The 26,620-nt window shown below is 41.3% G+C and overlaps 1 protein-coding gene across 1 annotated transcript; it reads right to left on the minus strand.

The window, feature by feature from the left end:
• Positions 1-247: 247 nt before the first annotated feature.
• On the minus strand, positions 248-25,367 carry SLC17A9 (solute carrier family 17 member 9). Its single transcript, XM_089518469.1, has 13 exons — positions 25,323-25,367; positions 22,193-22,390; positions 20,533-20,672; positions 18,350-18,449; positions 16,233-16,363; positions 13,688-13,784; positions 12,933-13,029; positions 8,506-8,593; positions 6,501-6,535; positions 4,994-5,109; positions 3,536-3,591; positions 2,362-2,391; positions 248-1,841 (listed from the first exon to the last, which is right to left on the minus strand). Exons 2-13 carry the CDS (start codon positions 22,363-22,365, stop codon positions 1,678-1,680), a joined length of 1,227 nt encoding a protein of 408 aa, XP_089374595.1. The 5' UTR covers positions 22,366-22,390; positions 25,323-25,367; the 3' UTR covers positions 248-1,677.
• Positions 25,368-26,620: the final 1,253 nt, after the last annotated feature.

Raw genomic sequence — 26,620 nt, forward strand, 5'->3', positions numbered from 1 at the left:
ACAATCCTGCAACTGTATTTCCCCATACATCTGCATCACAGCCATCTCTCCTTTTGCTTTTTATTTAAAGGGTTAGATCAGACTTTCTGTGTGAATATATTACAGCAGTTGAACACTGACTATTAAGAGCAATAAAATAATATAATAACTTAATTATTTAAGTTAATAGTTACAACTTAAACATTTAAATATATAATACACAGAATGTGTATGTATATATAGACACATACACATGCTCACACGTGATTGAAAGCGTGCAAAATGAAATGGTCATGGAGTAGAGAGAGCAAACGTTGCTTATCTCAAGCCATATTATAAACACAAACCAATTCCAGATAGTATTTAAGTACAAAACCACATCCTCCAGAACAAAGGAAGAAACCACAGCTACTGTTAACATACTGGTGGTTTGGCAAATATATCTGCTGGTAATGGGGGGAGGGGGGAGAAGTCAGATTGCAGTTTGCTCCCAAATATATATTTTTTTAAGTCTGAGTATTAAGTAAAATAAACTTTCTTCCACAAGTGAAAGTCTCCCTGTGGAAAATAGGCAGGACCATATATAACTATGAAACAACTAAGTTGTTATTGCACATGTAGGCTGGCATCCTGATAGTAATACATGTAATCAGAACTTCACCTTATGGGCTGGTCATTGCAGAGGCTGGCATTCTTTTCTTATAATAATAATAATAAAGTTTTATTTATATACCGCCCTTCCAGCGATTTTCTTCTGTCTGCAATAACCAAATTACCTCCAGGACTCACTGTTGCACTGTGACAGTCCCCACTCCATGGTCATTCCATTGAAGGTGGTGAGAAGAGAGGATAGGAGAGGTAACTGGCTATGTCTCCATAGGCAGCTGCAAGTCAGTGACACCATCTGCTTAGACCTCCAGCACTCCAATAGATATGCCAGATGCTTCTCCAGTCTCCACACACACACACACACACACACACACACACACACACACACACACATATACATTCCATCAGCAATGGAATGGCCTTAAGGCAGTTAACACAGGAGTTGTAACAGAATTCCACACCCAAAACTCTAACACTACTCTCAGCCATGTAGCATCTCAGCAACAGAGAGAACGTCTCACACGCTGGAAGTTTCGGAGTTATCGCTGAGAAAACCAATGCCTGGTTTGTCAGTCTGATTCTGAAGAAGGGATTAAGGACCTCTGAAAGAAAAAAGAAACTCTACCATTTTTCACATGCTTTGGCTGAAATCTGCAGGACCTCCATGACAACTGCATAAAAGAAATTCTTTCTGTCATCCTCTCTCTTTATACAGATAGTTCACTCTTCCAACTCTATGCTGCTCCCATTGCCAAACCATTTAAAAATAATCGGTAACAATTGTGGTGGCCTTTTTCTGTGTTTGTCTGCAATTTAAACCCTGTTCCACTACACAAAGGAACTGAAGACAAGCCCAAATATAGATGAGCTGACAACATTACCATCTTGCAGGTAAGCAGCAAAGTGGGTCAAACACATACGAATGATATGGGAATGAAAGGGGCTCTGATAACCCCCAGAGTCAATAGGTGAGCATGTGGTTTCTCATCATTGCATGGCCAACAAAGTTATTTTTGGTGTTCAGCTGAAGCTCTGTAATGTAAGTCCAAAACCATCCTGGCAATTTTCTAGTCCTGTCAAGGAGAACACTTATAGATCTACATTGACAGTGTCTGTGTCCACTCTGTGAGCTTTGCCAAAGATCAGAAATGTGCAGAGTCCAAGAGCATTCACTGTTGCCACAAGGTTGAAGACAGATACCCATGAGCCAGTACTTTCAATCAAATGTCCAGCTAAGTATACACAAACAACACCTGCATGAAAAGAGGGAGGGAAAGGGTTTGCATTTTTTTAAAAAAATTGACATAAAACTAGCCTCTTGCTTCTCTTCTATTAAAACCAAACATCTATGGCATTCAATATATCTGTACTATAACTTATATGACTTAAATCCTGCCTTCATCCCAGAGTTTGGATGCAAAGTGCTTACAAATTAATTAATTATTTATTTATTTAAAATTAATTAGTTAAAATTAATTGGTTAAAATAAAAACACCATGGCTGGCATCCTGTTAGTCGCATATACAGGTGTAAGTCCACCTTATGACCATGTATGACTTTTCTTGGTGACTGCAGAGGTTGGTATAAGTTGCCCCCCCCCAACTTATAATTGAGCCACTGCAGCTGCCCCCTATGGCCATTCTTTGGTTGGTGGAGAATGGGAGGAATCAAAGAAACATCTAGCTGTGTCTCGATTTCTTCTTAAGTGCCTTCATGTTATTTCTGTCATAAGTCAGAAGGACCTGAAGGTACACAACAACAACAACAACTTACCTAATAAAGCTCCTCCAGTATTTGCCACACCTGCCAAGAGACAGAAGGGAAATTGAGGCATGATGCCAAAAAATACGCAATGCTTTTAATTCCATACATTTTCTGTTTCCTGCCGCTTTTGTTCCATATATGTATACCTACTATCTTCCCTTTTCCCAAATACTTCATCTCAAACATCATCTTTCATCTATGAACCTATTCAAATCTTTTCAAACAGCCCCTTTCTAGCCAAGCTTTCCCTGAACCAGTGAGTGCAGTTGTTGCATGCCTTCAAATAGTTTCTGACTTCTGGCAACCCTACGGCCACATGGGGTTGTCTTGGCACGATTTGTTCAGAATGGGTTTTCCTTTGCCTTCCTCTGAAGCTGAGACTTGCCAAAGGTCACCAAGTGGGTTTCCATGGCCAAGCAGGAATTCAAACCCTGGTCCCCAGAGTCATAATCCAGTGCTTAAACCTCTACACCAATGGTTCCCAAACTGTATCCTTTAAGAGATTTTGGACTTCAGCTTCCAGAAGCCTCAGCCATGTTGGCCAATAGTCTGGGATTCTGGGAGCTGAAGTCCAAAATTCCTTAAAGAATAGTTTAGGAACCACTGCACTACACCATGCTGGCTATCATGGAGCCTCCTTTTATTTCAAGGTAGGGAATGATGTGGTCCTTCAAATGTTATTGCGATGCAACTTTTGGAATTCTTCACCATCTGCTAAACTGGGTAGAGTTGGAGGGACTTGCAGTTCAACAATATCTGGACCCCCCCCCCCTCTCCTCCCGCCCAAAATTCAGACCTTACTCTTCTATTACTTGGAAAAGTTACTTCATGTAACTGGAATGCAGTGTTCAATATCCTTAGCCCTATCCTCAACTTCTAGTCCCTCTCATATGATGATATTTAGGGGATGGAAACTTGACAATTTTTGACAAGTTACATTTTATATCCCCACCTCATTTCCAACAAGCTCAAGGTGCTATACACGGTTCTCCTTGCCCCACTATTTTTATGACAATCCTGTGAGGTAGGTCAGAATGAGAGACAAGATTATGAAATGAGTGTCATGGGCACCTCAAATCTGGATCTCTCAAGTCCCACATTCCAACTACAATATCACACTGCTTCTTGATTTTCCCCCTACTCTTTCTGATGCAGAGAAAATCTGGAAATAGCTTATCCTCACCAAAGAGTAAGCCAGCACATGAAGGAGCAAGGTCCTGTATGTTGACTGAGATGCCACTGTTTAGGGAAAAAAAATGAAGTAGTTCAACTCTGAGTAAAGAACATGATTAATCAGACAAACACTCTATTTGAAAAGCTCTACAAAATAATACATTATTTGCAATGAAATTGAACATTATTGCAATTGAATATTGCTGGAGTGGGGAAGGGCAAAAGAGTCACATCCTTTGGCTAAGGTACCCCAAATTAGGAGGGGTAGCTAATACTCTTGAGGACACAGTCAGGTTCCAAAATGACCTTAACAGACTGGATAGATGTGCCAAAACTAACAGATTACAACAGGCATAAACACAAGACACCACATTTAGGCAGGAAAACTTAAATTCACACAGATAGGATGCATGACACAGGGCATAATTAATAGACCACAAGTTAAACATGAGTCAACAACATGATGAGGTGGCCAAAAAAGCCAATACAGTTCTGAGCTGCATCAGCTGTAATATGATGTTCAGATCAAGGGAAGTAATAGTTCCCCTCTATTTTGCTTTAGGAAGACCTCACCTGGAATACAATTTCCATTTCCATACACCACATTTCAAGGATACTGACAAGCTAGAGTATGTCCACAAGAGGGGTGTCTAAGATGGCAAAAGGTCTAGAAAGCAAGCCTTATGAGGAATGGGATAGCTGGGTATGTTTAGCTTGGACAAGAGAAGATTCAGAAGTGATAGGACAGACATAGTTCAGTTTGTTGTTGTGTGCCTTCAAGTCATTTCCTACTTATTGCAACCCTAAGAGGACCCTATCATGGGGTTTTCTTGGCAAAGTTTCTTCAGAGGGGCTTTGCCATTGCCTTCCTCTGAGACTGAGAGAATGTGACTTGCCCAACATTTCCATGTAGGTTTTCATGGCCAAGCAAGGACTTCAACCCTAGTCTCTAGAGTTGTAACTCAGCACACAAACCACTACATTGAATTAGTATTAAATAATTTGAAGGAAAAACTGAATGAATTTGTTTTCTTCTGCTCCAGAGACCAGAACATAAACCAATGGGTTCAAATTAGAACAAAAGAGACTCCACCTAAACATTAGAAAGAACATATTGACAATTAAAGCTGTTTGACAGTGAAATAGACTGCCTCAGAGGATGGCGGACTCACCTTTAAAGGTCTCTAAATAAAGGTTAGATCACCATCTTTTAAGTGCTTTAGCTTTGAATTTGTGCATGGCTGGAGTTGGATCAGATAGCTCTTGTGGTAGTTTCCAACTCTATAGTTCTATTATTCTATCTGGTGTAGCACATCCTCTCAACAGTTTTGTGAATTAGGTTAGGCAAAGACATAATTACTTTCCTGTGTCAAGCCAGCAAGTTGCTGAGCCAAGTAGAGACCTGACCCAAGCCCATCCACCAAAACACACCCGTTCATCCATGCCCCACCTGGGATCTTAATATTACCTGTGGTTGAAGGTCTGAAGTCCAATGCAGGCAGATGCAAAAACCACTGCTTGGAAAAAACTGGAGGTGTAACCAATGCCCAAGGCAAATATACTGGACATTCCTGAGCCAACAATCTCAAAGAAAAAAGAAAATCAAAATGCTAGATTTGTTGCCAACAGGTAAGATAGAAGCTTCACTTTACAGAGACTCAAAAAGTCACTAAGGTAAAAGCTGCCCAGTCTATGAATGCTTACTTGAATACAATCACTATTGCCTTCAACAGACTTACTGCCAGAATCAAAGAAAGGTTTTTCAAAGTATGCATAACTGTCTTCCTACCACTCACTACTTTCAACCTCAAAACAATTCTATAAATTAGGTCGCAAGAAGAAATAAGGGACAAGTCCCAGAGATTTCAGCCCCTGTCCCTCTGGCCCACATCAGATTCTCCTGGACCACCTAGGCCAGGGGTAGGCAAACTTTTTGAGCCGGAGGCCGGGTTGCTGTCCCTCAGACAACTGGGGGGCCGAAGCTGGGGGGAGCTTCCACCCTCCAAGGGCAGGGCCGCGTGCCGGGGGTGGAGCTTCCACCGAATCCCCGCAGGGAGGAGGAGGCGTGTGCCCGCCCTCTCCTCCTCGGTCCCTTCCTTTGGCCGAATGGGCTCCAAGGGGCCCGTTCAGCCGAAGAGGAGGGAGGCCGAAGGGAAGGGCTTGGGCACCCATCCCAGGCCCTTCCCTTCGGCCGAAAGGGCTCCAAGGGACCCTTTCAGCCGAAGGGGAAGGAGACCGAAGGGAAGGGCTTGGGCACCCGTCCCAGGCCCAAGGGGCCCTTTTGGCCGAAGGGAAGGGCTTGGGCAGGCCGCCTCCGTGGGCTCCCCCACGGCCCTTGCAGCCCCAGGCCTCTCTCCAGAGAGAGAGGCCTGGGGCCGCATGAGCCGAGAAGGAGCCCGCGGAAGCGGCCTGCTGCCTCCGCGGGCTCCCCCCATGGCCCTTGCGGCCCCAGGCCTCCGGAGAGAGAGGCCTGGGGCCGCATGGGCCAAGAAGGAGCCCGCAGAAGCGGCCTGCCACCTCCGCGGGCTCCCCCCATGGCCCTTGCGGCCCCAGGCCTCCCTCTGGAGAGAGAGGCCTGGGGCTGCATGGGCTGAGAAGGAGCCCGCGGAAGCGGCCTGCTGCCTCCTCAGGCTCCCCCCACGGCCCTTACGGCCCCAGGCTTCCTTCCGGAGAGAGAGGCCTGGGGCCGCATGGACCGAGAAGGAGTCCGTGGAAGAGGCCTGCCACCTCCGCGGGCTCCCCCCCACAGCCCTTGCAGCCCCAGGCCTCCCTCCGTAGGGAGACCTGGGGCCGCAAGGGTGGCGGCGGCGGCAGGACCGGGCTGGGGCTGGTCCTGCCACCTCGCTGGGCCAGATCCGGCCCGCAGGCCGGGGGTTGCCTACCCCTGACCTAGGCTCTCATACAAATGAAGATATTGAGAGATTTGTCGGTTTCTATCACCCTTGCCTGCTAGAATAGTACGGTTCTCTTCTTACCTGCATAAACTTGCGAATGGTGATTGCTTTATATCCTGGAATGGAAGAAGAAACAGAAAACAGAGAAAGTAAATTGACATCCAAAGAACCTGAGTTCCTGATCCTGGAAGCTAAGCAAGGTCAGCCCTGGTTAGTACTTGGATGGGAAACTGCTAAGGAATTCCAGGTTTTGTAGGAAGGAGGGAGGAACTCGCAAAAACACCTCTGAGGATTCCTTGCCTAAGAAACCCCTATGGAATTTATGTTCTACAAGTCAACAGGTAACTTGTAGGTGCGTGCACACAAACACACACAGCCCCACACACAAACTGACATTCTGCAGACATTGCTCAGCTTTACAGAGGTATTACAGAATGATACCAATGGAGGTACCTTAAAGGTTATTTAGCCATTCCCTGCTCAGTTCAGGAAATTAAGAGCTAGAACATTCCCATCAAATGACTGCCCAGCCTAGCCTTAAGGGTTTTCAGTAAGGGGGGGGGGGGGGGCTAACTACTCTTCTAGGTAATATACTCCACTGTCAAACTGCTCTTGTCCTCAAGATGGTTCTCCTAATGCTGAACCATTAAGAGGATCCAGAAGACAATTCTCCACCCTCTGGCCACATTGTGGGCCACAACAACCCCTCCCATAAAAACAGGAAATCAGTATAAGACCACATGGAAAACTTTATTTTTAAAAACATTTTTGAAAATCACCCAGAAACATGAACCTTGGTTAAAAGGAGTCATACTTTCCAAGCATAGTTCTCCATATTTTAATTCCATGCTACATTTTTTCCATTTTTTTTCATTTCATTTCAATTTTTCCCCACACACTGTCCTACTGTGGCCCATTAAATCCAGACTTGCAGCAAGCAAGTCTTTTCCCTTGTCCTTATAAAAATGAAAATAGAATTAAATGTCCTGACTTTCTTTTCCATTTTTTTTACACCACTGTTTAGCTTTCTGCTGAGCTATTACCATGTGTTTCGCAATTCTGTGGAAACCTTGAACTTATAGAAGGATGGACTATTCAAAAATATTCCAATAACAACAGACCAACACAGAGATTAACATGTAAATCATTTCTTCTCAACCAAGGGTCACACAGTATATATACCCCACTCACTTCCATGCCAACATTCTCTGAAGATGCCAGCCACAAATGCTGGTGAAACATCAGAAAAAAACTCTTCCAGAACATAGCCATATAGCCCCAAAACCCCACAAAAAACTATTGATTCCAGCATGAAAGGCTTCGACTTCACATTATTTAAAAATACTTGGGAAATGATTTTTAAAAATTGTCTTTCTCAAGAATTGGGAAACCCTGATGAAGAAAATTCTGAACTGATGAGACTCTTTGCAGTTTGGGACTTGATCCTGTGCAAACTTTGCACATTTTGGTATGCAGAAAACAGCACTTGCTGTGCAACAAATGTTTCTGAGCCAGAAAAGCTCCTATGTGAAATTTGTGCCGAACTGCAAACTGTCTTAAAAAAAAACACACTGTTTTCAAAGACTTTCTTACAGCAGGAAGAACATTACTAAATTTTCTCATTGCTTCCCTCAAGACCAAAATTAGCTAAGAATTAAATCCCAAGTGTATGATTCCTTAGTAGGCAAAACTCCTGTGGTTTAAGATGCACATAAAGAGAAGCAATTTAAGCAAAACTTACCCTCTCATGCCACTCCTCTAGCAAATGACAATTTGCTCACACTTTATGTGTGTGCCTTCAAGTCACCTGTTGACTTAGGAAATTCATAGGGCTTTTTAGGCATGGAATATGTGGTTTTGCCAATTCCTCTCTCTCTCTTTGAAAGCCTACAGTACCTGGTATTCATTGGCAGTCTTCCATCCAAATATGAACCAGGACTGACCCTGCTTGGCTCCCAAGTTCAGATGGGCTTGGATGTCTTTGGCATATTTAGGCCACACTCCAGACCAGAACAAAAAAAAAGTATGTTTGTTGTTCTGTTCTGAATAGAATGCTTCCAACCCAAAGAAAGAAAGGACATATTACCTTGACTGATACACTGATCAGAAAGAAATCCACTGAACAAGCTTGCTGGAATCGCTACGAGCCATGGAACTACATTAAATATCCAGCCCTGAAAGAAGTGAAGAAAAACAAACATGCAAACAGATACTTGGCTAACAAAGATCTAGGTACCATGGGATCAAGGATACAGCTCAGCATAACACACCTTCAAATGCAATGGTGGCTGGTTGGCTCCATGGCAGTGGGATGCTGAATCCACTCAAGATTCTAATTCTTATTTAAACAAACTATCTAAGGTGTTTAACCTCTTTTGGAGAGCACCATTAAAATTACAAACTCAATGTACCAACCCACTGACCCAGACATCATCAGCTACTACTGTTCAAAAGTGGTTATCATCCAATTCTGCATTTTGTGCAGACCTGATGTTCCCTGTGGAATTTGCCAAAGAAAGATAGAAAGCTGCCTCATACATGGTCAGACCACTGGGCTATTTTTCTATTGTCCACACCAACCTTCTTGCTATTCCCTTTATCCCTGATCATCATCCAGGCTAATGGGAGTTGCAGTCCAATACAATCAGACCCCACCAGGCTGAAGAAGGTTGCTATACACTGACACTGCAAGGTTATAGATGGAGGACTTTCCCATCCCTGCCTGAAATTTCTTATGAGGGAACCTGTGACCTTTTGCATGCAAACTTTGAACTGTTGCTGTTTAGACTACAACTTCCCACCACTTTGGGGGATTCTGGGAGTTATAATCCCAAAAATAAAATTTTGAAACTGTGATGTAAAGCAAGTGCTCTATCTCTGAAGTGCTGGTCTTCCCTCCTTTCTTGAAGACACAACTTACACACTTGGACCTATACAAAGGAAAGAAGTCTTTTTAATGGCCATAATTTGATATTCATTAATGGTCAATAAAAAGCCTTCTCTTCTTTGTACAGGAACACATGTACATGTTGGGTCTTCATGAAATGAGGGGAGGCCTTAGGGTTGTCAATATTAGGAAGAACGTCTTGACAGTAAGAGCTGTTCAAGAATGGAACACACTTCTTTGGAGAGTGGTGGAGTCTCCTTCCTTGGAGGTCTTTAAATTGAGGCTGGATGGCCATCTATTCGGGGTGCTCTAATTGTATTTTTTCTTCTTGGCAGGGGTTGGACTGGATAGCCCTCATAGAGTTGGGAGAGACCTTCCTAATATTGAAGTGAAATCTCTTTTCCTGTAGCTTGCATCCATTGCTCCATGTCCCATTCTCTGGAGCAGCAGAAAACAAGCTTGATCCATCCTCAATATGACATCCCTTCAAATATTAAAACAGGGCTATCTGAACTGTCTCTTTACCAGGCTAAACATACCCAGCTCCCTAAGTATCTCCTCATAAGGCATGGTTTCCAGACCCTTCACCATTTTGGTTGCCCTCCTCTGGATATGTGCCAGTTTGTCTACATCCTTTTTGAATTGTGGTGCCCAGAATTGGAGATAGTATTCCAGGTGAGGCCTGACCAAAGCAGAATAAAGTGGTACTATTATTTCCCTCATTCTAGACACTATACTTCTTTTGATGCAGCCAAGACTCCCTTTGGCTTTTTTTTTTTTTTTTTTTTTTTGGCTGCAGCATCACATTGTTGACTCATGTTCAACTTGTTGTCTACTACGACTCCTAGATCTTTTTCACATTAACTGTTGTCAAGCCAGATGTCTCCCATCCTATATCTATGCATTTCACTTTTTCTCTCTAAGTGTAGTACCTTACATTTCTCTCTGTTTAAATTCATTTGCATTTACATATACACAGTTTCATATGGTTAAAGTGAAAATTTGATAAAATTTGACTTTTAAAGAAAAAAAATTTAAATAATTTTTGTTTTTAAAAATTAAAATTTTGAAATTTGAAATTTTATTTGTAAAAAAAAGCTGGGGTCTCTTCTTTCTCCTCCTACTGAGCTTTACTCCACTCACAATGTTTCTGCAGTATTTTAATGGGACACAGGTAAATCCCATATCATGTTTCTGCCAAAACTCAGATGTCTGAGGAGCAATGGTGTCACCTCCCCTTAGGGTGTCACGTGGTGTGGTCCGTGGAAAGAGGGTTATTGGAAAAACATGTTTCTCTCATACAACAAAATCTAAAATCCACAGAACAGTGATAGCTTTATTGGGTTGGCTAAATTTTTGATTCTGTAAAGGAAGTCACAGCCTTGAGCTTGCAAGACCTGACAAGGTCTGTTGGTGGAAAAAAAAAGTGACTGGGAAGTCTTTCATTCACAGGGTTGCCATATGTCAAAGCTGACTTGACAGCCATCAATAGCAATAAAAACAAACTGGGTACTTCTAGCCAATATTGCAGAAAAACACTCATTCATATGATAGAAATTGCTTATTTGCAATACACAAGGCCAGTCAGTAGGTGGTTCAGTTTCACCATGCTGACTCTTCCTCCAAAGGATCTAAATCTATGGTCCCTCTTTCATCTTAATCATGAACCTGCCTCATACAAGCAAAGTTTCTTCCATAAGATATTAGGAACTAATTTTTCCTAGACAGTGACATGTGTGCATGTACTCAGTGGCATTGCTGCACTGCTTACCAGGACTTGCATGGTTTTATATCAGCAGCACCCAGCCTAATGCAACCATGGGCACTCAAAGGTTGCATGCATTCCAAAAATAGTCTCCTCTTGCATAAAAAGAATTTAAATAGCAAAAAATAAATATAAATAAATAAATAAATATAAATTTTAAGAAAACATCTTGGCTTGTGTCCAACAGGAATTAGCAGAGGAAAAATCTTTTAACATGAAAACGAACTAGAACCGCAAGACCTCCTTTCAAAGATGATGCATCTCTTTTTAAATCAGTAGTGAGCAAAATGTGGTCTGTACCCTGTGTGTGGCCCTCTCAAGACTTAAAACATGTTTCAAAAAGCCTTCTTTTATACCCTTATTTATTTATACCCCACCCTTGAGCAAAACAGGCTTCTTTATACCTCTCCACCACCTTCCCTGTAGTAGGTGTGGAAGGGCAATTTCAACCAGTCTTTCAACCCCCTGGGCCATTTTAGACCCAGGAGAAGCCTTTTTTAAAAAACAAGAAATGAGCTGGAAGTGACTGCCAGTTACCTTCCTGCATTCCTTCCAATGTTACACAGATAAAAGTGGGGACACTTGTGGCCAAGAAATATTGGAGAATAATTAACATTGCAGAAGTTATTAATATGGAACAACACACTAACTAGGAAAGGCTGCAGCTAAATGCTTTTGCTTAAGCCAACAGGGATGGGGAAGATACTGCTCCTCCTCCCCTTGCCCCACTGCTGTGTTAAGTGACTGCAAACTATTTTTGCTCTTTGCACTCAGTTTGCATGTTTGAATGACAAGCTGTACTTGGTACTTAATGCACAAGGCACCCCCTAGATCTCAGGCTTAGGCCTAGAAACCCCAGGGCCTGGGAAATCGGAAACATTACCTGCAACCATTGCAAGACACATTTGACTCGTCTATCCAGCATTCTTACCTCTTCCCCACACACATCTTTTATACCACAAGTGGTGATAGTAAACTCAAGGGTATTTTTCCAGCCTTCAGCAGTTCAAACTACCTGTACCACAATTTTCTTCCCCTCCCGCAAAAGACCAAAAATAAGATTAACTGCCTTTCATGGGAACTTCCAGGAGAGACAATTCACCTTTCAGATAGGTTGCAAGACCACCTTGCACAGTTTAACATTTTTTTTAAACCACCTTTCTGTATGTATATATAAACTGGTGTGTGTGTGTGTACATATACACTGATGCCCAGAAAAAACCTTTATAGAAAATATATATATATATATATATATATATATATTGTTGTTGTGTGCCTTCACGTTGTTTCCAACTTATGGCAACTCTATCACAGGGTTCTCTTGGCACGTTTCTGCAGAAGGGGGTTTGCCATTTCCATCCTCTGAGGCTGAGAGAGTAACTTGTCCAAGATCCCAGTGAGTTTACATGGCCGAGTGGGGATTCGAACCCTAATCTTTAGTGACATGGTCCAAAACTCAAACCACTACACCACACTGCCTCCTGATAGATACATACATAGATAGATAGATAGATAGACAGACAGACAGACAAACAGACAGACAGAGACAGACAGACAGTCAGTCAGTCAGTCAGTCAGTCAGTTTTTTATTTTTGGCTGTTTGAAAATTGCCCTCCTGAACTTGCCACAGTTGCTGACCCAATCTTATAGCAATCAGGAGACAGGAGGGCATCAGTGGAGGAAGAGTGCGGGACTTGAACAATGAGTGCAGCAAACCCTTTGAAGGTATAGGCAGGATATTCAGGTTGCCATTTGGCAACCCATCCCCAAAAAGGAAGATATACCTATGCTTTGCAGACCAGTCACAACAACCCCTGTGATGGTCTTATGCTCCCCCTTCTTGGACATAATTCCAGCTTACTTTTGAGTCAGGAAATGTTTCCGTGAAGAATGTGGGAAGCCAGGAGAGGAGGGTAAAGAAGGTGCTAGCTGCACACAGCTGGGCTACAATCACTGCCCTGGTGGAAGACATGGAAGAAAAGACAAAATCAGAGCCTTAGAATTCTTTAATGAATGACCACCAGGATTGAAAAGGAAGCAAAATGAACAATTTATGAGGGAATGTACTGAAAACAGGTGCACTTTGCTAAGAATGAAAAGAAAATAAGCAAAGAGTATCTCTTGAGACACTCTGTCCAAAAAATGAGAAGTTTTTTGTCCTGTATAAGAGCAAAAAGACTTGTCAAAAGCAATAGCAAAAAAAGTTGCATTTTCCTCTAAAAATTGCATTTTGCAATAGTCCTATTTTGTGCAGAAAAAGAACGGCAGTTTTTACTCCAAAGCATGATTTTAGCATACAAGAAAAAAATGCTGGCAATTTTTTTTTACAGAAATTCCAAAATGCAAAACAATGTGCAAAAATTCTCATAATTTCATCCATTGGGGAATAAATTTTGAGAATTTTTAATTCTCTCAGATGAGACTAAAATAAACAAAATACCTCCCTACTCTTCATACATTCCCCTCCACATATGCAATATCTCCATAAGAAAAAGGAGACATTTATCCCTTAACTTCTTTGTGCTTGCTAGGATATGTATAGCAAGGGAAGTACACTCATACAATTGTATTCACATCGGTTCTTACAGAGGAGATGAATGAATAATAGTGACTTACCATACTGGGGCCTTCTTAAATATTTGTTTCCATGGCACTTTGGTCTGTTTGGATAAGGAGAGGCCCTTTGCTAGGTCTTCTAATGGGATGATGATTTCTACACATCAAAAATGACACAGATCTAAATGAATGATGATGAACATTAAATGTGTACATATATATACATATATGCTGTATGCAAAGGGCACCTTTGAGACTAACTGTGCGAAAGAAGCTATAGCATAACGTTTTGTAGACTTGATCCACTTCCACAGAAGCACGGAATTAACTGATGCCCATAAATGACCTTTATAGAATGTTTGTATACCCAGAAAAATGCAAAACAAGGTTGTATGGTGATGAGGTGACAAGTTCAGCTTTAACTATAGTTGTTGAGGGACAAAGACAGGAGGAACGATGTTGCCTAAGACCAGTCCAACCCTCTGCCATGCAGGAATACACAATCAAAACCATGACAGATGGCCATCCAGCCTCTGTTTAAAGATCTCCAAAGAAGGAGACTCTGCCACCCTCTGAGGGAGTGTGTTCCACTGTCAAACAGCCCTTACTTTCAGGAAGTTCCTCCTAATGTTGAAGTGAAATCTCTTTTCCTATAGCTTGCCTCCATTGTTCTGCATCCTATTCTCTGCAGCAGCAGAAAACAAGCTTGTTCCATACTCCGTGTGACACCCCTTCAAATGTTTAAACAGAGCTATCATATCATATCACCTCTTAACCTTCTCTTCTCCAGTCTAAACATACCCAACTCCCTAAGTCTCTCCTCATAAGGCATGGTTTTCAGAACCTTCACTATTTTGGTCGCCCTCCTCTGGACACACTGTTGTATGTATGTTAACTGCCTTTACTAATGTACTGCATGTATACCTTTAGATAATAGTTTTGACTGATGAAGAATCATGATTGGCTATGTGAAGAAGAATTTGAAATGTATGAATGAAGTATTTTGAATGATAAAAGATCATGAAACAGCCATATCACATCCTGTGAATAGCCATGTCAAAGAGTATTGTTTCAAGGAATGCAGTTAGACTAACAAGAACTACACATGTATTATTTTTGCCTCAGTATCCTATGCTTCAGAGGACTAGATAGAGGAGTAGATGAAATTCTTCAACAGTTTTGGATCCAGGAAAACACATGGGCTAATTAAGAAGTCTCGTCAATGAATATTATTACAGTAATTTGTTCTATAAATCTATGTAGAAACTAGTTAACTGTGTGTTACATGGTTGTTTTAAATATTTTATAATAGTTAACATTACTGCTAAAACTTCAGCAGACATTATTTCTGAGCATTTGTTATGTGCCTTCAAGTCATTTCCAATTAATGACAATGCCAAGGTGAACCTATCATAGGGTTTTCTTGGCAAGATTTGTTCAGTGGTGGTTTTCCATTGCCTTCCCTTGCATCTGAGAGAGCATGATTTTCCCAAAGTCATCCAGTGGATTTCAGTTTAGCAGGAAATTGAACCCTGTTCTTCAGAGTTGTAGTTCAGCACTCAAGCCACTCTTAAAACGGACCTAAATGATTAAAAAGCATGTTTTGTGAGGGTAGAGAAACCCTTATGAGAAGAATCCTAAACTGATGAGAATCTTTGCAGTTCAGGACTTATTCTGTGCAAAATTTGCATATTGTGGCTTTGCACAGAAAATAGCACAGGAAAAAAATCTGTTTCCTTCATAACAAATGCTTATCACAAGACTTACTCTGTACAAAATTTGCATGTGTGTGATTTATACTGAAAAATAGCACTTTCTGCACAGGAAACATTTTACACACAGGAAATATTTTTGTACATGAATGTCATTTCCTCTTGTTTTCTGTGCAAAACAACCCCCTGTGAATTTTGCACAGAATAAGTAACAAATTGCAGATTGGCATCGGAAGCTACAGTCGGCCCTTCTTATACACAGATTTTTTATACACGGATTTAAGCATACACGGTTTGAAAATGTTCCAAAAAAGTATAAATTTACCTTGATGTTCCATTTTTTATTAGGGACACCATTTTGCTATGTCATTATACTTAATGGGACTTGAGCATACACGGATTTTGTTATACACGGGGGATCTTGGAACCAAACCCCAGCGTATAACAAGGATCCACTGTACATGGTTTTCAAATACTTTCTTGCAGCAGAAAGGGAATTGCTAGGATTACTCATTGTTTCTTTTGAGAAGAAACCTAATGATAAATTACATCCCTGTTTGTTTCAGGGTGGTGGAAAGACTTCCATGTTCTCGGAGGGGGAGGGACTGCAGCCTCCTAACCCCTAACATTTGCCCATGCCTGCTGTATCTGGAACTAGTAATTTAGTTTAGGTCCACTTCTTTCTCCAAGATATCCTGTTGATCATCACAACACAATTGCTAGTGTCTTTTAAATAAATGTATGCAAAGTTGATGAAAATCAACCAAGCCCTGAGTTTTCATCATTGACACACTCACACAAGATTGGCAAAACTTTCATATTTCTGGTTACTGGCCAGTGCCAAACAAGTGTCGGAAGGGTGAAGCTGCAGTGGAAAAAAAAGACATATTTACCCTTTTCATTCAGCAAGTATTTGCACATGCAGTATACCCAGACCAATGTTAGCACTCCTGAGAAGTAGAAGACACTTTCCCATCCATACCAGTCGAGGAGGAGGGATCCTACAGCCCCCATCACCAGAGTCCTGAAAGGTGAAAAAGAGTTAAGATGCGACCTTTGCTTCCCATTCTGTCATCTAACAAAGAGCTTGAAAGAGAGAAAGTAATTAAATTGGGAAAACCACTCAGTGTTATTGCATACCTGCACAGAATAGAACCATAGAATCTTAGGATTGGAAGGGATCACAAGAGACATCTAGCCCAATGCTCTGCCATACAGGACTACACAACTAAAGTACTCCTGAAAGTTGCCATCCACCCTCTGTTTAAATACATCCATCACCCTGTGAGTCAGTCTATGCCACAGTTGAAATTCCTGACACGAGATATTCCGTGACTGCATAGAGGGCATTTTCTATCTCAGCCCCGCAGCTTTGGAACTCTCTTCCCGGTGAGCTCCACTCGGTTACATCCCTTGACCTGTTTAGGAAGAAGCTGAAAACCTTCCTCTTCCAACAGGCTTTCCCCCAGACGCTATGATATCTGCTCTCTCCCCATTGCACCAGCACTTTAAGCTAGTTTATTGTTGTGGTTTTTTAATCTTGTAATTTTTTACCCTGTTTTTAATAATAATTTGATATACTGTTGTGATTTTTATATGCATACTGTTTGTAAATTGTACATTGTGTAGTACCCTTGTTGTAACCCACTTTGATCTGCCAGGAAAGCGGGCTATAAATAAACAAGTTTATTATTATTATTATTATTATTATTATTTAAATGCTTTTACAGTACAAGAGTTCTTCTTAATGTTTAGATGGAATCTCTTTTCTTGTCATTTGAATCCATTGGCCTCCAGAGCAGCAGAAAACAAGGTGGCTCCATCTTCTATATGACATCCCTTCAGATATTTAAAGATAGCTATCATGTCACCTCTCAGTCTTCTCTTTCCCAAGATGAATATACCCAGCTTCGTAAATCATTCCTTGTAAAGCTTGGTTTCCAGACCTTTGGTCATTTTGGTCACCCTCCTCTGGACACATTCCAGCTTGCCAATTATCCTTTTGAACTGTCATGCCCAGAATTGGAGACAGTATTCCAAGTGAGGTCTAACCAAAGCAGAATAGAATGGCTCTAATCCTTCCCTCTATGGGGACACTACACTCTTGATGATGCAGCCCAGAACTGCATTGCTGTTTTTGGCTGCTGTATCCTACTGTTGACTCTTTAGTCTCTGGTTTACTAAGACCTCTAGATCTTTTTCACATGTACTACTTTCAAGCCAGGTGCCACCAAACCTATATTTGTGCATTTCACATTTTCTGCCTAGATGTAGCACCTTACATTTATCCTAGTTGAAACTGATTTTATTCATTTAGAATGGGTTTATATTTCTTGCTTGTTTAATGTAGATTGGGTTGACCACAGACTGCAAAACCCTTCCAATAGCCCATGACATGTTGCTAAGGATGCTAAGAGAGCCGCAGTCAGTAGTATCTGACAGCTTCCATGTCACTGGGATTCTGGATGTGCTTTGTGCATTAATTTGAACTGTAAAGGAGGTATCCAAGGTGCTGAACCTATTTTAAGGGTACAGTTCAGTACTGGAGAGTCACAAATCTGCTGCAGGCTTTACTCTGATCTCCCAAGGAGATAGTCAATGTACTGAACTGTAATCCCAAAACTAGCTCAGTACCTCTGGTTGCATCTACACTGCAGAAATAATGCAGTTTGACACCACTTTAAGTGCTATAGCTCCTTCCTATGGAATCCTGAGATCTCTAGTTTTATCATGTCTTTTGGCCTTCCAAACCAAAGAGTACTGGTGCCTCACAAAACTACAAATCTCAGGATTGTGTAGGATGGCGCCATAGCAGTTAAAGTAGTGTCAAAAGGCATTATTTCTATAGTGTAGTAGATGTACCCTCTCAAAGCTCCTTTTAGGTTCAGACAAAAACCTAGAGCCTGTTCACAAACTCACTGACACAGGAGCCACCAGCCACCACTGAAAAGATCCCAGTAGAATTTGTCTTCTTTTTTTATGGCCCCACTATTCATTCAAAAATACTCACCCAAACTGTGATCCAGTTCCAACAGTGCTATATGTAAAGGCTCTCTCACTCTCTCGCACCTTTCGGGAAAACAGGCTGGCCAAGGCAGGAAAGTAAACTCCTAATAAGTTAGAGGGGGAAGAAGATATTCCCATTATAATAGGTTTGGGGCACTACACAGCTCCTCTTTGGGCATGCCTACATGGGCCAAGTGAACTGTTCCCTGCACCCCAATCATCACAACCTGTCTTCATGATACAGGGTCAAAGCTCCAATTCAACTGTAGACTGTCCTCACAACATTGAATCTGGGGATCCCTGCCTTAAACCACATTTTAAAGATTTACCTTTTGCTGCAGATTTTCCAGAAAAATCCAGAGCACTCTGGAGTGACACTGGGCAGCTGTTTGCATAGCATCTCACTGTGCCACCCAGCACCTCTGGCATGAGTCACTCCCTTTGTGATCACAATGAGGCACCCAGCCATATGATTGATGTTGGGTGCCTCATTTTCAACCTCACAGGAAGTGATTTGTACTAGATGTGCAAGGCTGGCACTGCCAGACTGCACAGTGGAACACATGTATAAACAGCTGCTCAGCATCTCTCAAGAATGTGGAGGTAACGAGAAGAATTTAAGGCAGTTCTGGGAACAGAATACTTTGGAAGCAACCACAGATTGTCTCTTAAGATTTGCCTCTTAAGCAAACAATTTATTTCAGATTTGCGTTCACATCTCACAGAAAAACTGGTTTGTCAACACTTTTGCCAACCCTTTCTCTTCAACAACTGGACTGTGGTGAACATTCCATGAAATCACAACTGCCCTGCCATTCACATCCCAGCATATCTCACCCTTTCTATATTCACTATCAAAGAGATGGACCTAAATGGTCAGGGCTGCTGCTGCTGTGGAGTAAGATGAAAAGAGCATCGCTTATGGCACTGGCATGCCTTTGGATCTCATATTACTCCTGCACAAAGTGGTGGTTGCTGACAACTGCTTTTACCAGCTGAGTCTGGTGAACCAACCATTACTTTTCTTGAGACTGAAGATCTGTTCAGATCTGACTGAACAATGTGCTCTACTTAGGGTGGCTTATAAGGAATGTCCAAAAGCAAGTTACCCCAGACCATGGAGTTAGGCTGCAAATTCTTTCTGCATACAGAGAACACGTAATTCTCTTATAGAAACAATTAAACTTGCTCCCAGTTTGTTGGTGGAGCCAGCTCAAAATGCTAGTACACCAAGGTTTGGAAACAGGATTACTGGAAAGACAAGTTTCTCTCTACAACAAAATCCAAAATCCACTAAATAATTGTTTTCACTGGTGGTGGCAGTGGCAGTTGGGAATCTCTTGTGAGGCTTGGGCACAGGACCTCACTTCTATGGTTTGAAGTGGCACTATTTTGGAACAGACTGACTGAATGGAGCAAGGAGTTAGAGCACATGGTGGTGGGGAAGAAGTGGCAGCAAAAAGAAGCTTTCAGATTTGGGACACTGCTTAAACTATGTGAGCTTTGCTGGGACCTGTCATTGGACGGGATGAGAGAAAAGGTAACAGAAGAAGAAATGTTTGTGTATGTGTATGGGGAGGGAACACGTGAATATGTGTGGGGAAGACATATTTCTGGTGAAGGAAAGGGAGGAACATCTGGGATTGATTCTTGGAAAGAGTCCTTCACCTTAAAGCAGCTCCTGTAATTAAAACTGCTCCCTTTCCCTATCTGTATCAGTCTCCAGTCCATAGCATGTGGTCTCTGAAAACCTGCAACATACACACTGGCTGTGCCCATCTCCACCCCAATAAAGAAAGACCGAGAGTCCCTCCTTGCCAGGGAGAAATGTCTCCCTTTGCATCTGGTCACACTGGGAGCAGCAACCGAACAGCTGGCTGAACAACCACGAGACACCTGAACTGGTCTTTGATGGATAGTTGGAATGGGAGAGAGGCTTCTCAGTTGCTATTCAACTGAGGGGGCAGTAGCTGGAAAAAGTTTGGAGACCACTGTATTAGAGGTTAGGGGATGCATTGCTCTCAGGAAACCTTGGGAAGCTACATTGGCACAGCAAAAAAGAAAAAGAAAAAAATATAATTATAATTAAAAATGAGAAACTTTCATGGCCACGAGTTGATTAGCCCAACTTCACACTCCAGTCCCAATATCTCGGTAAACAAAACTCTGAAAAATAGATAATCTTACCTTGAAACAGCCCCATGAAGAACCGGGAGAAGGTCATAAGGACCAGGTGAGCAGAGCCAACATAGATGAACAATGGAGTGATGGCAGTAATGCACCCCCAGGCTGTTGCAGAAAGGAGGAGAACTTTCTCTCCTCCTATCCTAGAAGACAGAAGAGAATCAGGATACTGGCCACAAAGGTGTTTTGTGCACTCCTAAATCAATGTTTTAGGTGCAGGAAACAATGCTGCCCCTACCTGAAAATGAGTGGGGCATAGCACATGAGTTGTGCATGCCACTATTCATATGCCACAAGGGTGGCAAATCTCTTTCAGCAGAGAAAAGACAAATTCAATTTCAGAAACATTTGCCCGGGTTGCAAATTTGCATTCCAGTGTTGACCAATGCTAGAAATAAAGGGGTAGTACCGAAAAATATCAAAGCATTTTAAACAAGTTCTTACTGCCAAGAATGAAGAGAATAAGGAAAAGCATTTCAACATTTTAGAACAGGGGAAAACTCATGCAAAAATGATGGGGTAATGGGGAAGGGGGTATGGCAATTTCGGAAAGCTCAGAGGTACATATTCTGCTGCAGAGTCTGAAGTTCTTCCACCTTCAATTGTACAGTTTTGAAAGACCAGTTCCAGTTCACCACTTATTCTAGGCACCAAGTGGTGAAGGCTGGACTACAAAGACCCTGAAAAGAAATGGAAAGTGGGGGAGTGGAATAAATTTGACCCTGACTTGCCTGTGTGTTTTCACTTTTCAAATCTAATTTAAATTTAAACTCATCCACCAAACATTTTTGATGCTCAAAATTCTGCAAATTGTTGACATCCTAAATCATGTGAAATAAAGCAGAGGTTGGAAATATGTGGGCTTCCATGTGTTGTATTTCTGCATCTCCCACCAGCTCTATGCATCTTAACCAATTGTGAAAAATGCTGGGTACTGCAATCCATTAACATCTGGAGAGTCACAGGATTTCCACTGCTGATTTAAACTATTGAAATCAGGAAATTATTTGATATTATCTTATAATCTGACAACTGCTAACGTTTTAGTATTTGGCAGCTGGCACACAATGCTACACAATATACTACAGCACAATATACTACAATCATATTATAATTATAATTATAATTATCAGAGACAGTTGACATACAGTGGATAGTATTTGAAAGGATTTGATAGCAGACATACATATTTCGTAGGTGACCATTTATATGCTATTCCATACTTGATACCTATCAAAGAGTGAGCCAGCCTGGTGTAGTGGTTTGAGCATTTGACTCTAACTCTGGAGACCAGGGTTCAAATCCCTGCTCAGGCATGGAACCCCACTGGGGAACCTTTGGCAAGTCACACTCTCTCAGTCACAGAGGAAGGCAAAGACAAATTCTCTCTGAACAAATCTTCCAAAGAAAACCTCATGATAAGCTCACCTCAGGATTGCCATAAGTCAGAAACAACTTGTAGCACACAACAACAAACCTATCAAAGATGTGCATAGAAAGCTAAGAACATTCAAATGAGGAGGTCAGGTTTCATACTCAGCGTGCAAATCATTCAAAATCTGAATGGCAAAATTAAAAAAACCTAATGCATTTTGAATAACTGTGAATATTCATTCTAGATCTATAATGGTCACAATGCAATTAAATATAGAATCATCCTTACCTATCACTCAGGTGACCTCCAATGATCTGAGTTAAACAGTAGCCCCAGAAGAAGCTGCTTAGCACAATGCCAGACTGTTTCTTGTCCCAGTCAAAGTGGGCACTCATGGCCACTACACAGATGGGCATTGTGACCCTTGTACAGTAGAGCAAACAGGTGCCAATCAGCAGCATCAAGGTCCATATTCGAGATTCAGGCCTGCAGAAGATGGGAGATGCCATTTGTTTTCAACAAGTATTCTAAGCCAGCCAGTAAAATAAATTGTGTTTTCCCAACAAGTATTTGTTTTAGCATATGCATAGGATTTGACATTAGGTACAAAAGAATGCACCCAAAGTATCTCAATCCTTCTCTATTATTTTTAATAAAAAGCTAATTTCAACCCCATAAGATGCCACACTGGATTTATTTACTACAGGAGTGGACAACTGCAGAGGGGGCAGGAGCTATTTTTCACACATGCATATAGTAGGCTACATCAAACACAAATGCAAAGGATGTTAGGCCACTTCAGGTTTCATTTTGAGCTGTTGAGGTTTGGTGGAATGGGAGAGGGGGGCCTAGGTTTGTTTTATGAAACATTTTTGCACAGGGTGATTATTGGACAAAAAAATAACCCATTTTTTGAGGTTCTGAGAATTTCAGGGATCACAAACTGAGGCCCCACCCCTGAGTTATTGAATTTATCCCCTGTCTTTCTCAAAAACAAGTGGCACTCAAGGTGATCAAAGATGTTTGAAAGCTTGTGGTCAATGAGACATGGTCAAGCTGCAGCTCTCCAGATGTTGCTGAACTGCAACTCCCAGCATTCTTCATCACTGGATGTTCTGGTTAGGGTTGATCAGAGTTGTAGTTTAATATCATCTGGAGGATGGCACTTTGCCCACTCTGCCATAAAAAGGCAGAGACATTGATTTTTTTTTTAATAAAAAAAGCACACAATGAAAAGCAAGACTCTCAGATAAACTTAATCTGACATCAGTTTCTAAATTACGACACCTGGGATTAGGACAGAAAGGAAGAACAAGAGAGAGGCTGTAAAAGAGATCTGAACCTATTCACCTGGATTTGGTGATGTCATGTCAGATTTGTATTTTAAAGACTCATCTTTGGCCACCCTTATTCATAACAGGGCATAGCTGGAAAATTCATCCAGCAACCACTACACTGAAGTTACACTGCCTGGCTCAAGCAAGCTTCAGATAAGAGATGGCCTGAGCAACCAATGTGCACAACTTTGACTTCCATACGTGCCAACATTTCACATATGAAAACCAGGGAATGTAGTGCCAAGCAACATCAGAGTGTGCAAAGGGATCTTGTAGCAGCTTTCACACTGTGTAGAAAAAGTTATAGCATAATCTTTCATAGACTTTGTCTACTTCCTCAGATACATGGAGTGAAATATTGTCCAAAAAGTTCCTTTATAATCAGAGTATATGAATAGCCATAGAAATGCAAAACTTGTGGGTATGGTGATGAGATGACAAGTTCAGTTTCAAGACTGAAAAGAGAAGCAGCAGAATTGGAGTATATCAACTAACTTCGCCAGTTCATCACATCTTTTTGGCTCCCACACTATATCCCAATATTCATATGGTTATCTACTAAACTTGGCTTGAGGCAACACTGTCCCTTCTGCCTTGTCTCCTAACAACCACTGATAAAACTGAACTTGTCACCTCATCTCTACACCCACAAAGTTTTGCATTCCTATATAGGTCCTGGGGCTTTCTACTTCACCAAATGTATCTGAGGAAGTAGGCTGAAGTCTATGAAAGATCATACTACCAACTTATGTCTTTCAGTTAGTCTCGAAGGTGCTGCAAGATCCCTTTGTGTATGGATTTTCCAGTCTAACATGGCTATCTCTTTGAGTTTTATCACAGTAGCTGAGAGCCAAAGGAAAGATGTTGTCTAAGACCAGGGTGAGTGAATGACCATTATAAATGGCAGAAGGAATTTTGGAATGTGGTATGTCCAGGCTAGAAACCCGAAAATAGATGTGATAAACTGGCAAAGAGTGACCTCATGAGCCTGGGGCACAGTTAGTCTCAAAGGTGCTACAAGATCCCTTTGCATACTGGTATCCCAGAGTAATGTTGGCTGTGTCTCCAAATTCTACCAATATCAAAGCGTGGTCAAGAGTTATTAATACTCTAGAGCTGTCCAGAAGAGTATTCTAAATATTGACCAAAATCCTTTTGTTTGTCCCAACTAAAAAAGAACCATTGAATCAACTGGATTTACTTATGTGTTGACACAGCATTTAACAGTTAACTAAACGATTCTACTCCAGTTGGGACTAACTGGCAGAATTCCAGCTACTGTCATCAAACTCCAGATCCTGTAGCACAGAGCAATGGCAGTTACAGTGGCATTAAACTGATATAATTTTGAAATGTGGACACACGCTCAGTATTTTCATGTCTGTGGCAAAATTTCATTTCTATTCTTTTCTTTTCAGTGTTACCCACTGTTTCACTAGTTTTTATTCCCGTCTGATCATGGTTTGTTTAAAATTATTTGTTTGTTTGTTTGTTTTTATACCAACAGTCTAATTCCCGAACAAAATAATAAACATTCAGAAGAAGAGTAAGTTTAAAAAGAGAAGAAAAAATTGAAAAAGATATACATATATAGTGATATAAATACACACAGAAACACACCCACAAACATACAAAATTAAAAGTAAACAAAAGTTAAAACACAATACTAAAACACTAAATTAAGAAAATAAACACAAACTAATATGCTAAACAGTAACTGACTAAGAAACAAAGGGGCTCTGACACACACACCCCATCAAAACTGTAATAAAAAGGGGGGGGACGAAAGAAGAAATATATTATTCTACCACTATACATGCAACTAAATAAATCATTAGATTTCTTATTGCTCAAAACATCCAATCTTTCAAAACACCTTCAGATGGTTTCCAATTTTTCAAACACTCTTCAATTAATTTATGGCAGCAGCAAAATTTGAACCAGAAATTGCTTAGGTTACAGCTTGGTTTCTTGGCCACTATTCTACACTAGCACTTACAACTGTTCTTACACCAAGCGGCTGTCACGTTTAGCCAGTTCATTCATGTTCATCAAACCCATTTCAATTCAGATCACCTAACTCAAGCAACACAAGTTCCTCCAGAGCCTCACCAGGTCCAACTGGTCTCCCCACTTTCCATAACTGTTCCTCGTATCATCACATGCCCTCCAACATTCTGCCACTCACCCATCATTCTGAGCTCTGTTGGCATGACTGAGCTCACCAGCGGAAGGTTTAGCAACAGTGACAATAATTTGGCCCAGCTCCCAAGTCCTTTCATGAAACCAAGGAAGAAAGCTCTCTCATGCGTCCACAAACTCAGCTGTTGGCAAGAAAAAGCCTCTCCATTAAAAAAAAACAACAATAACAACAAGAAAGTGGAACTGGGAGTTGCCAAAACTTCCACAACTAGACTGGCACAATTTTCATAACAGAAAATCTATCCAGATTTATCTATTTTCTCTTAAAATGTCAAGCCTAGATATAGTCTTCCCTACAATCTGTACTGCCTTGAATCCTATTGTGGGAGAAAGGTGGGATATAAATCCTTGAAATAAAATATAAATAAATAAAATATTTCAGTGGACCAGCTGTGAGGTTCTGGACTTAATGTAAAAAATGTTGATTTGTTTATTAGAGAAATAAAGGTAAGGTAATTCTCTCGTCTTTCCTCCTCCCTCACTTGCTTCATCTCATACTCTCTCAGCCTGAATCTACACTCAATGTGATGGAATTCTGGGATCTACAGTACTGTGAGATATTTAGCCATCTATGTTTGTCTTGGTGAAGAGAAGACTGAGAGGCGATATGACAGCCATCTTTATACATTCTGCTGCTCCACAGACTAAGATGTGAACCAATTGATTCAAATTACAAGACAAAAATTCCATTTAAACATTAGGAAGAACATCCTGTTAAGAGCTGTTCAACAACAGAATAGCCTGCTTCAGTGGACTCGCCATCTTTGAAAGTCTTTATACAGAGCTTGGATGGCCATCTTTCAGGAATGCTTAAGTTGTGTATCCTTGCATGGTAAGGAGCTGAACTAGATGACTCTTCTGGTCCTTTCCAGGTCTATGATTCTATAATTCTGTGTATGATCCTGGAAAAAATACAACTGCTCTTACAGTGGGGCTGTTACAGGAGTGAAGCATACAGAATGGACATCAGCATCAGCGTCATACTCAACATCACCTCCCACATCCCATGTTCCTATTTTTTCCTTATCATCTAGTCTGACAAAATAGAGGAGAACTCCAATGTTTGCTCACCGTTTTGTAATAGTTTGGTCTATCTTTATTTATTTACATTGTTTCTCCCAGGAGCTCTGATCACATACATGGCTTCTCAGTCCTCAATTCCTGTTTTATCCTTGCA

This window comes from Sceloporus occidentalis, unplaced genomic scaffold (genome assembly GCF_023333645.1).
Source record: "Sceloporus occidentalis isolate IW3139 unplaced genomic scaffold, rSceOcc1.0.p SCAF_3, whole genome shotgun sequence".
Classification (NCBI taxonomy): Eukaryota; Metazoa; Chordata; class Lepidosauria; order Squamata; family Phrynosomatidae; genus Sceloporus; species Sceloporus occidentalis.

Coding starts and splice junctions, on each gene's coding strand:
- SLC17A9 (XM_089518469.1), bottom strand. CDS start 22,365: ATGCTGCTGATTGGCACCTGTTTGCTCTACTGTACAAGGGTCACAATG. Junction 6,536..8,505: donor TGATCAGTGTATCAGTCAAG/GTAATATGTCCT, acceptor CTTCCATTCCAG/GATATAAAGCAATCACCATT. Junction 1,842..2,361: donor TACTGGAGGAGCTTTATTAG/GTAAGTTGTTGT, acceptor CTTTTCATGCAG/GTGTTGTTTGTGTATACTTA.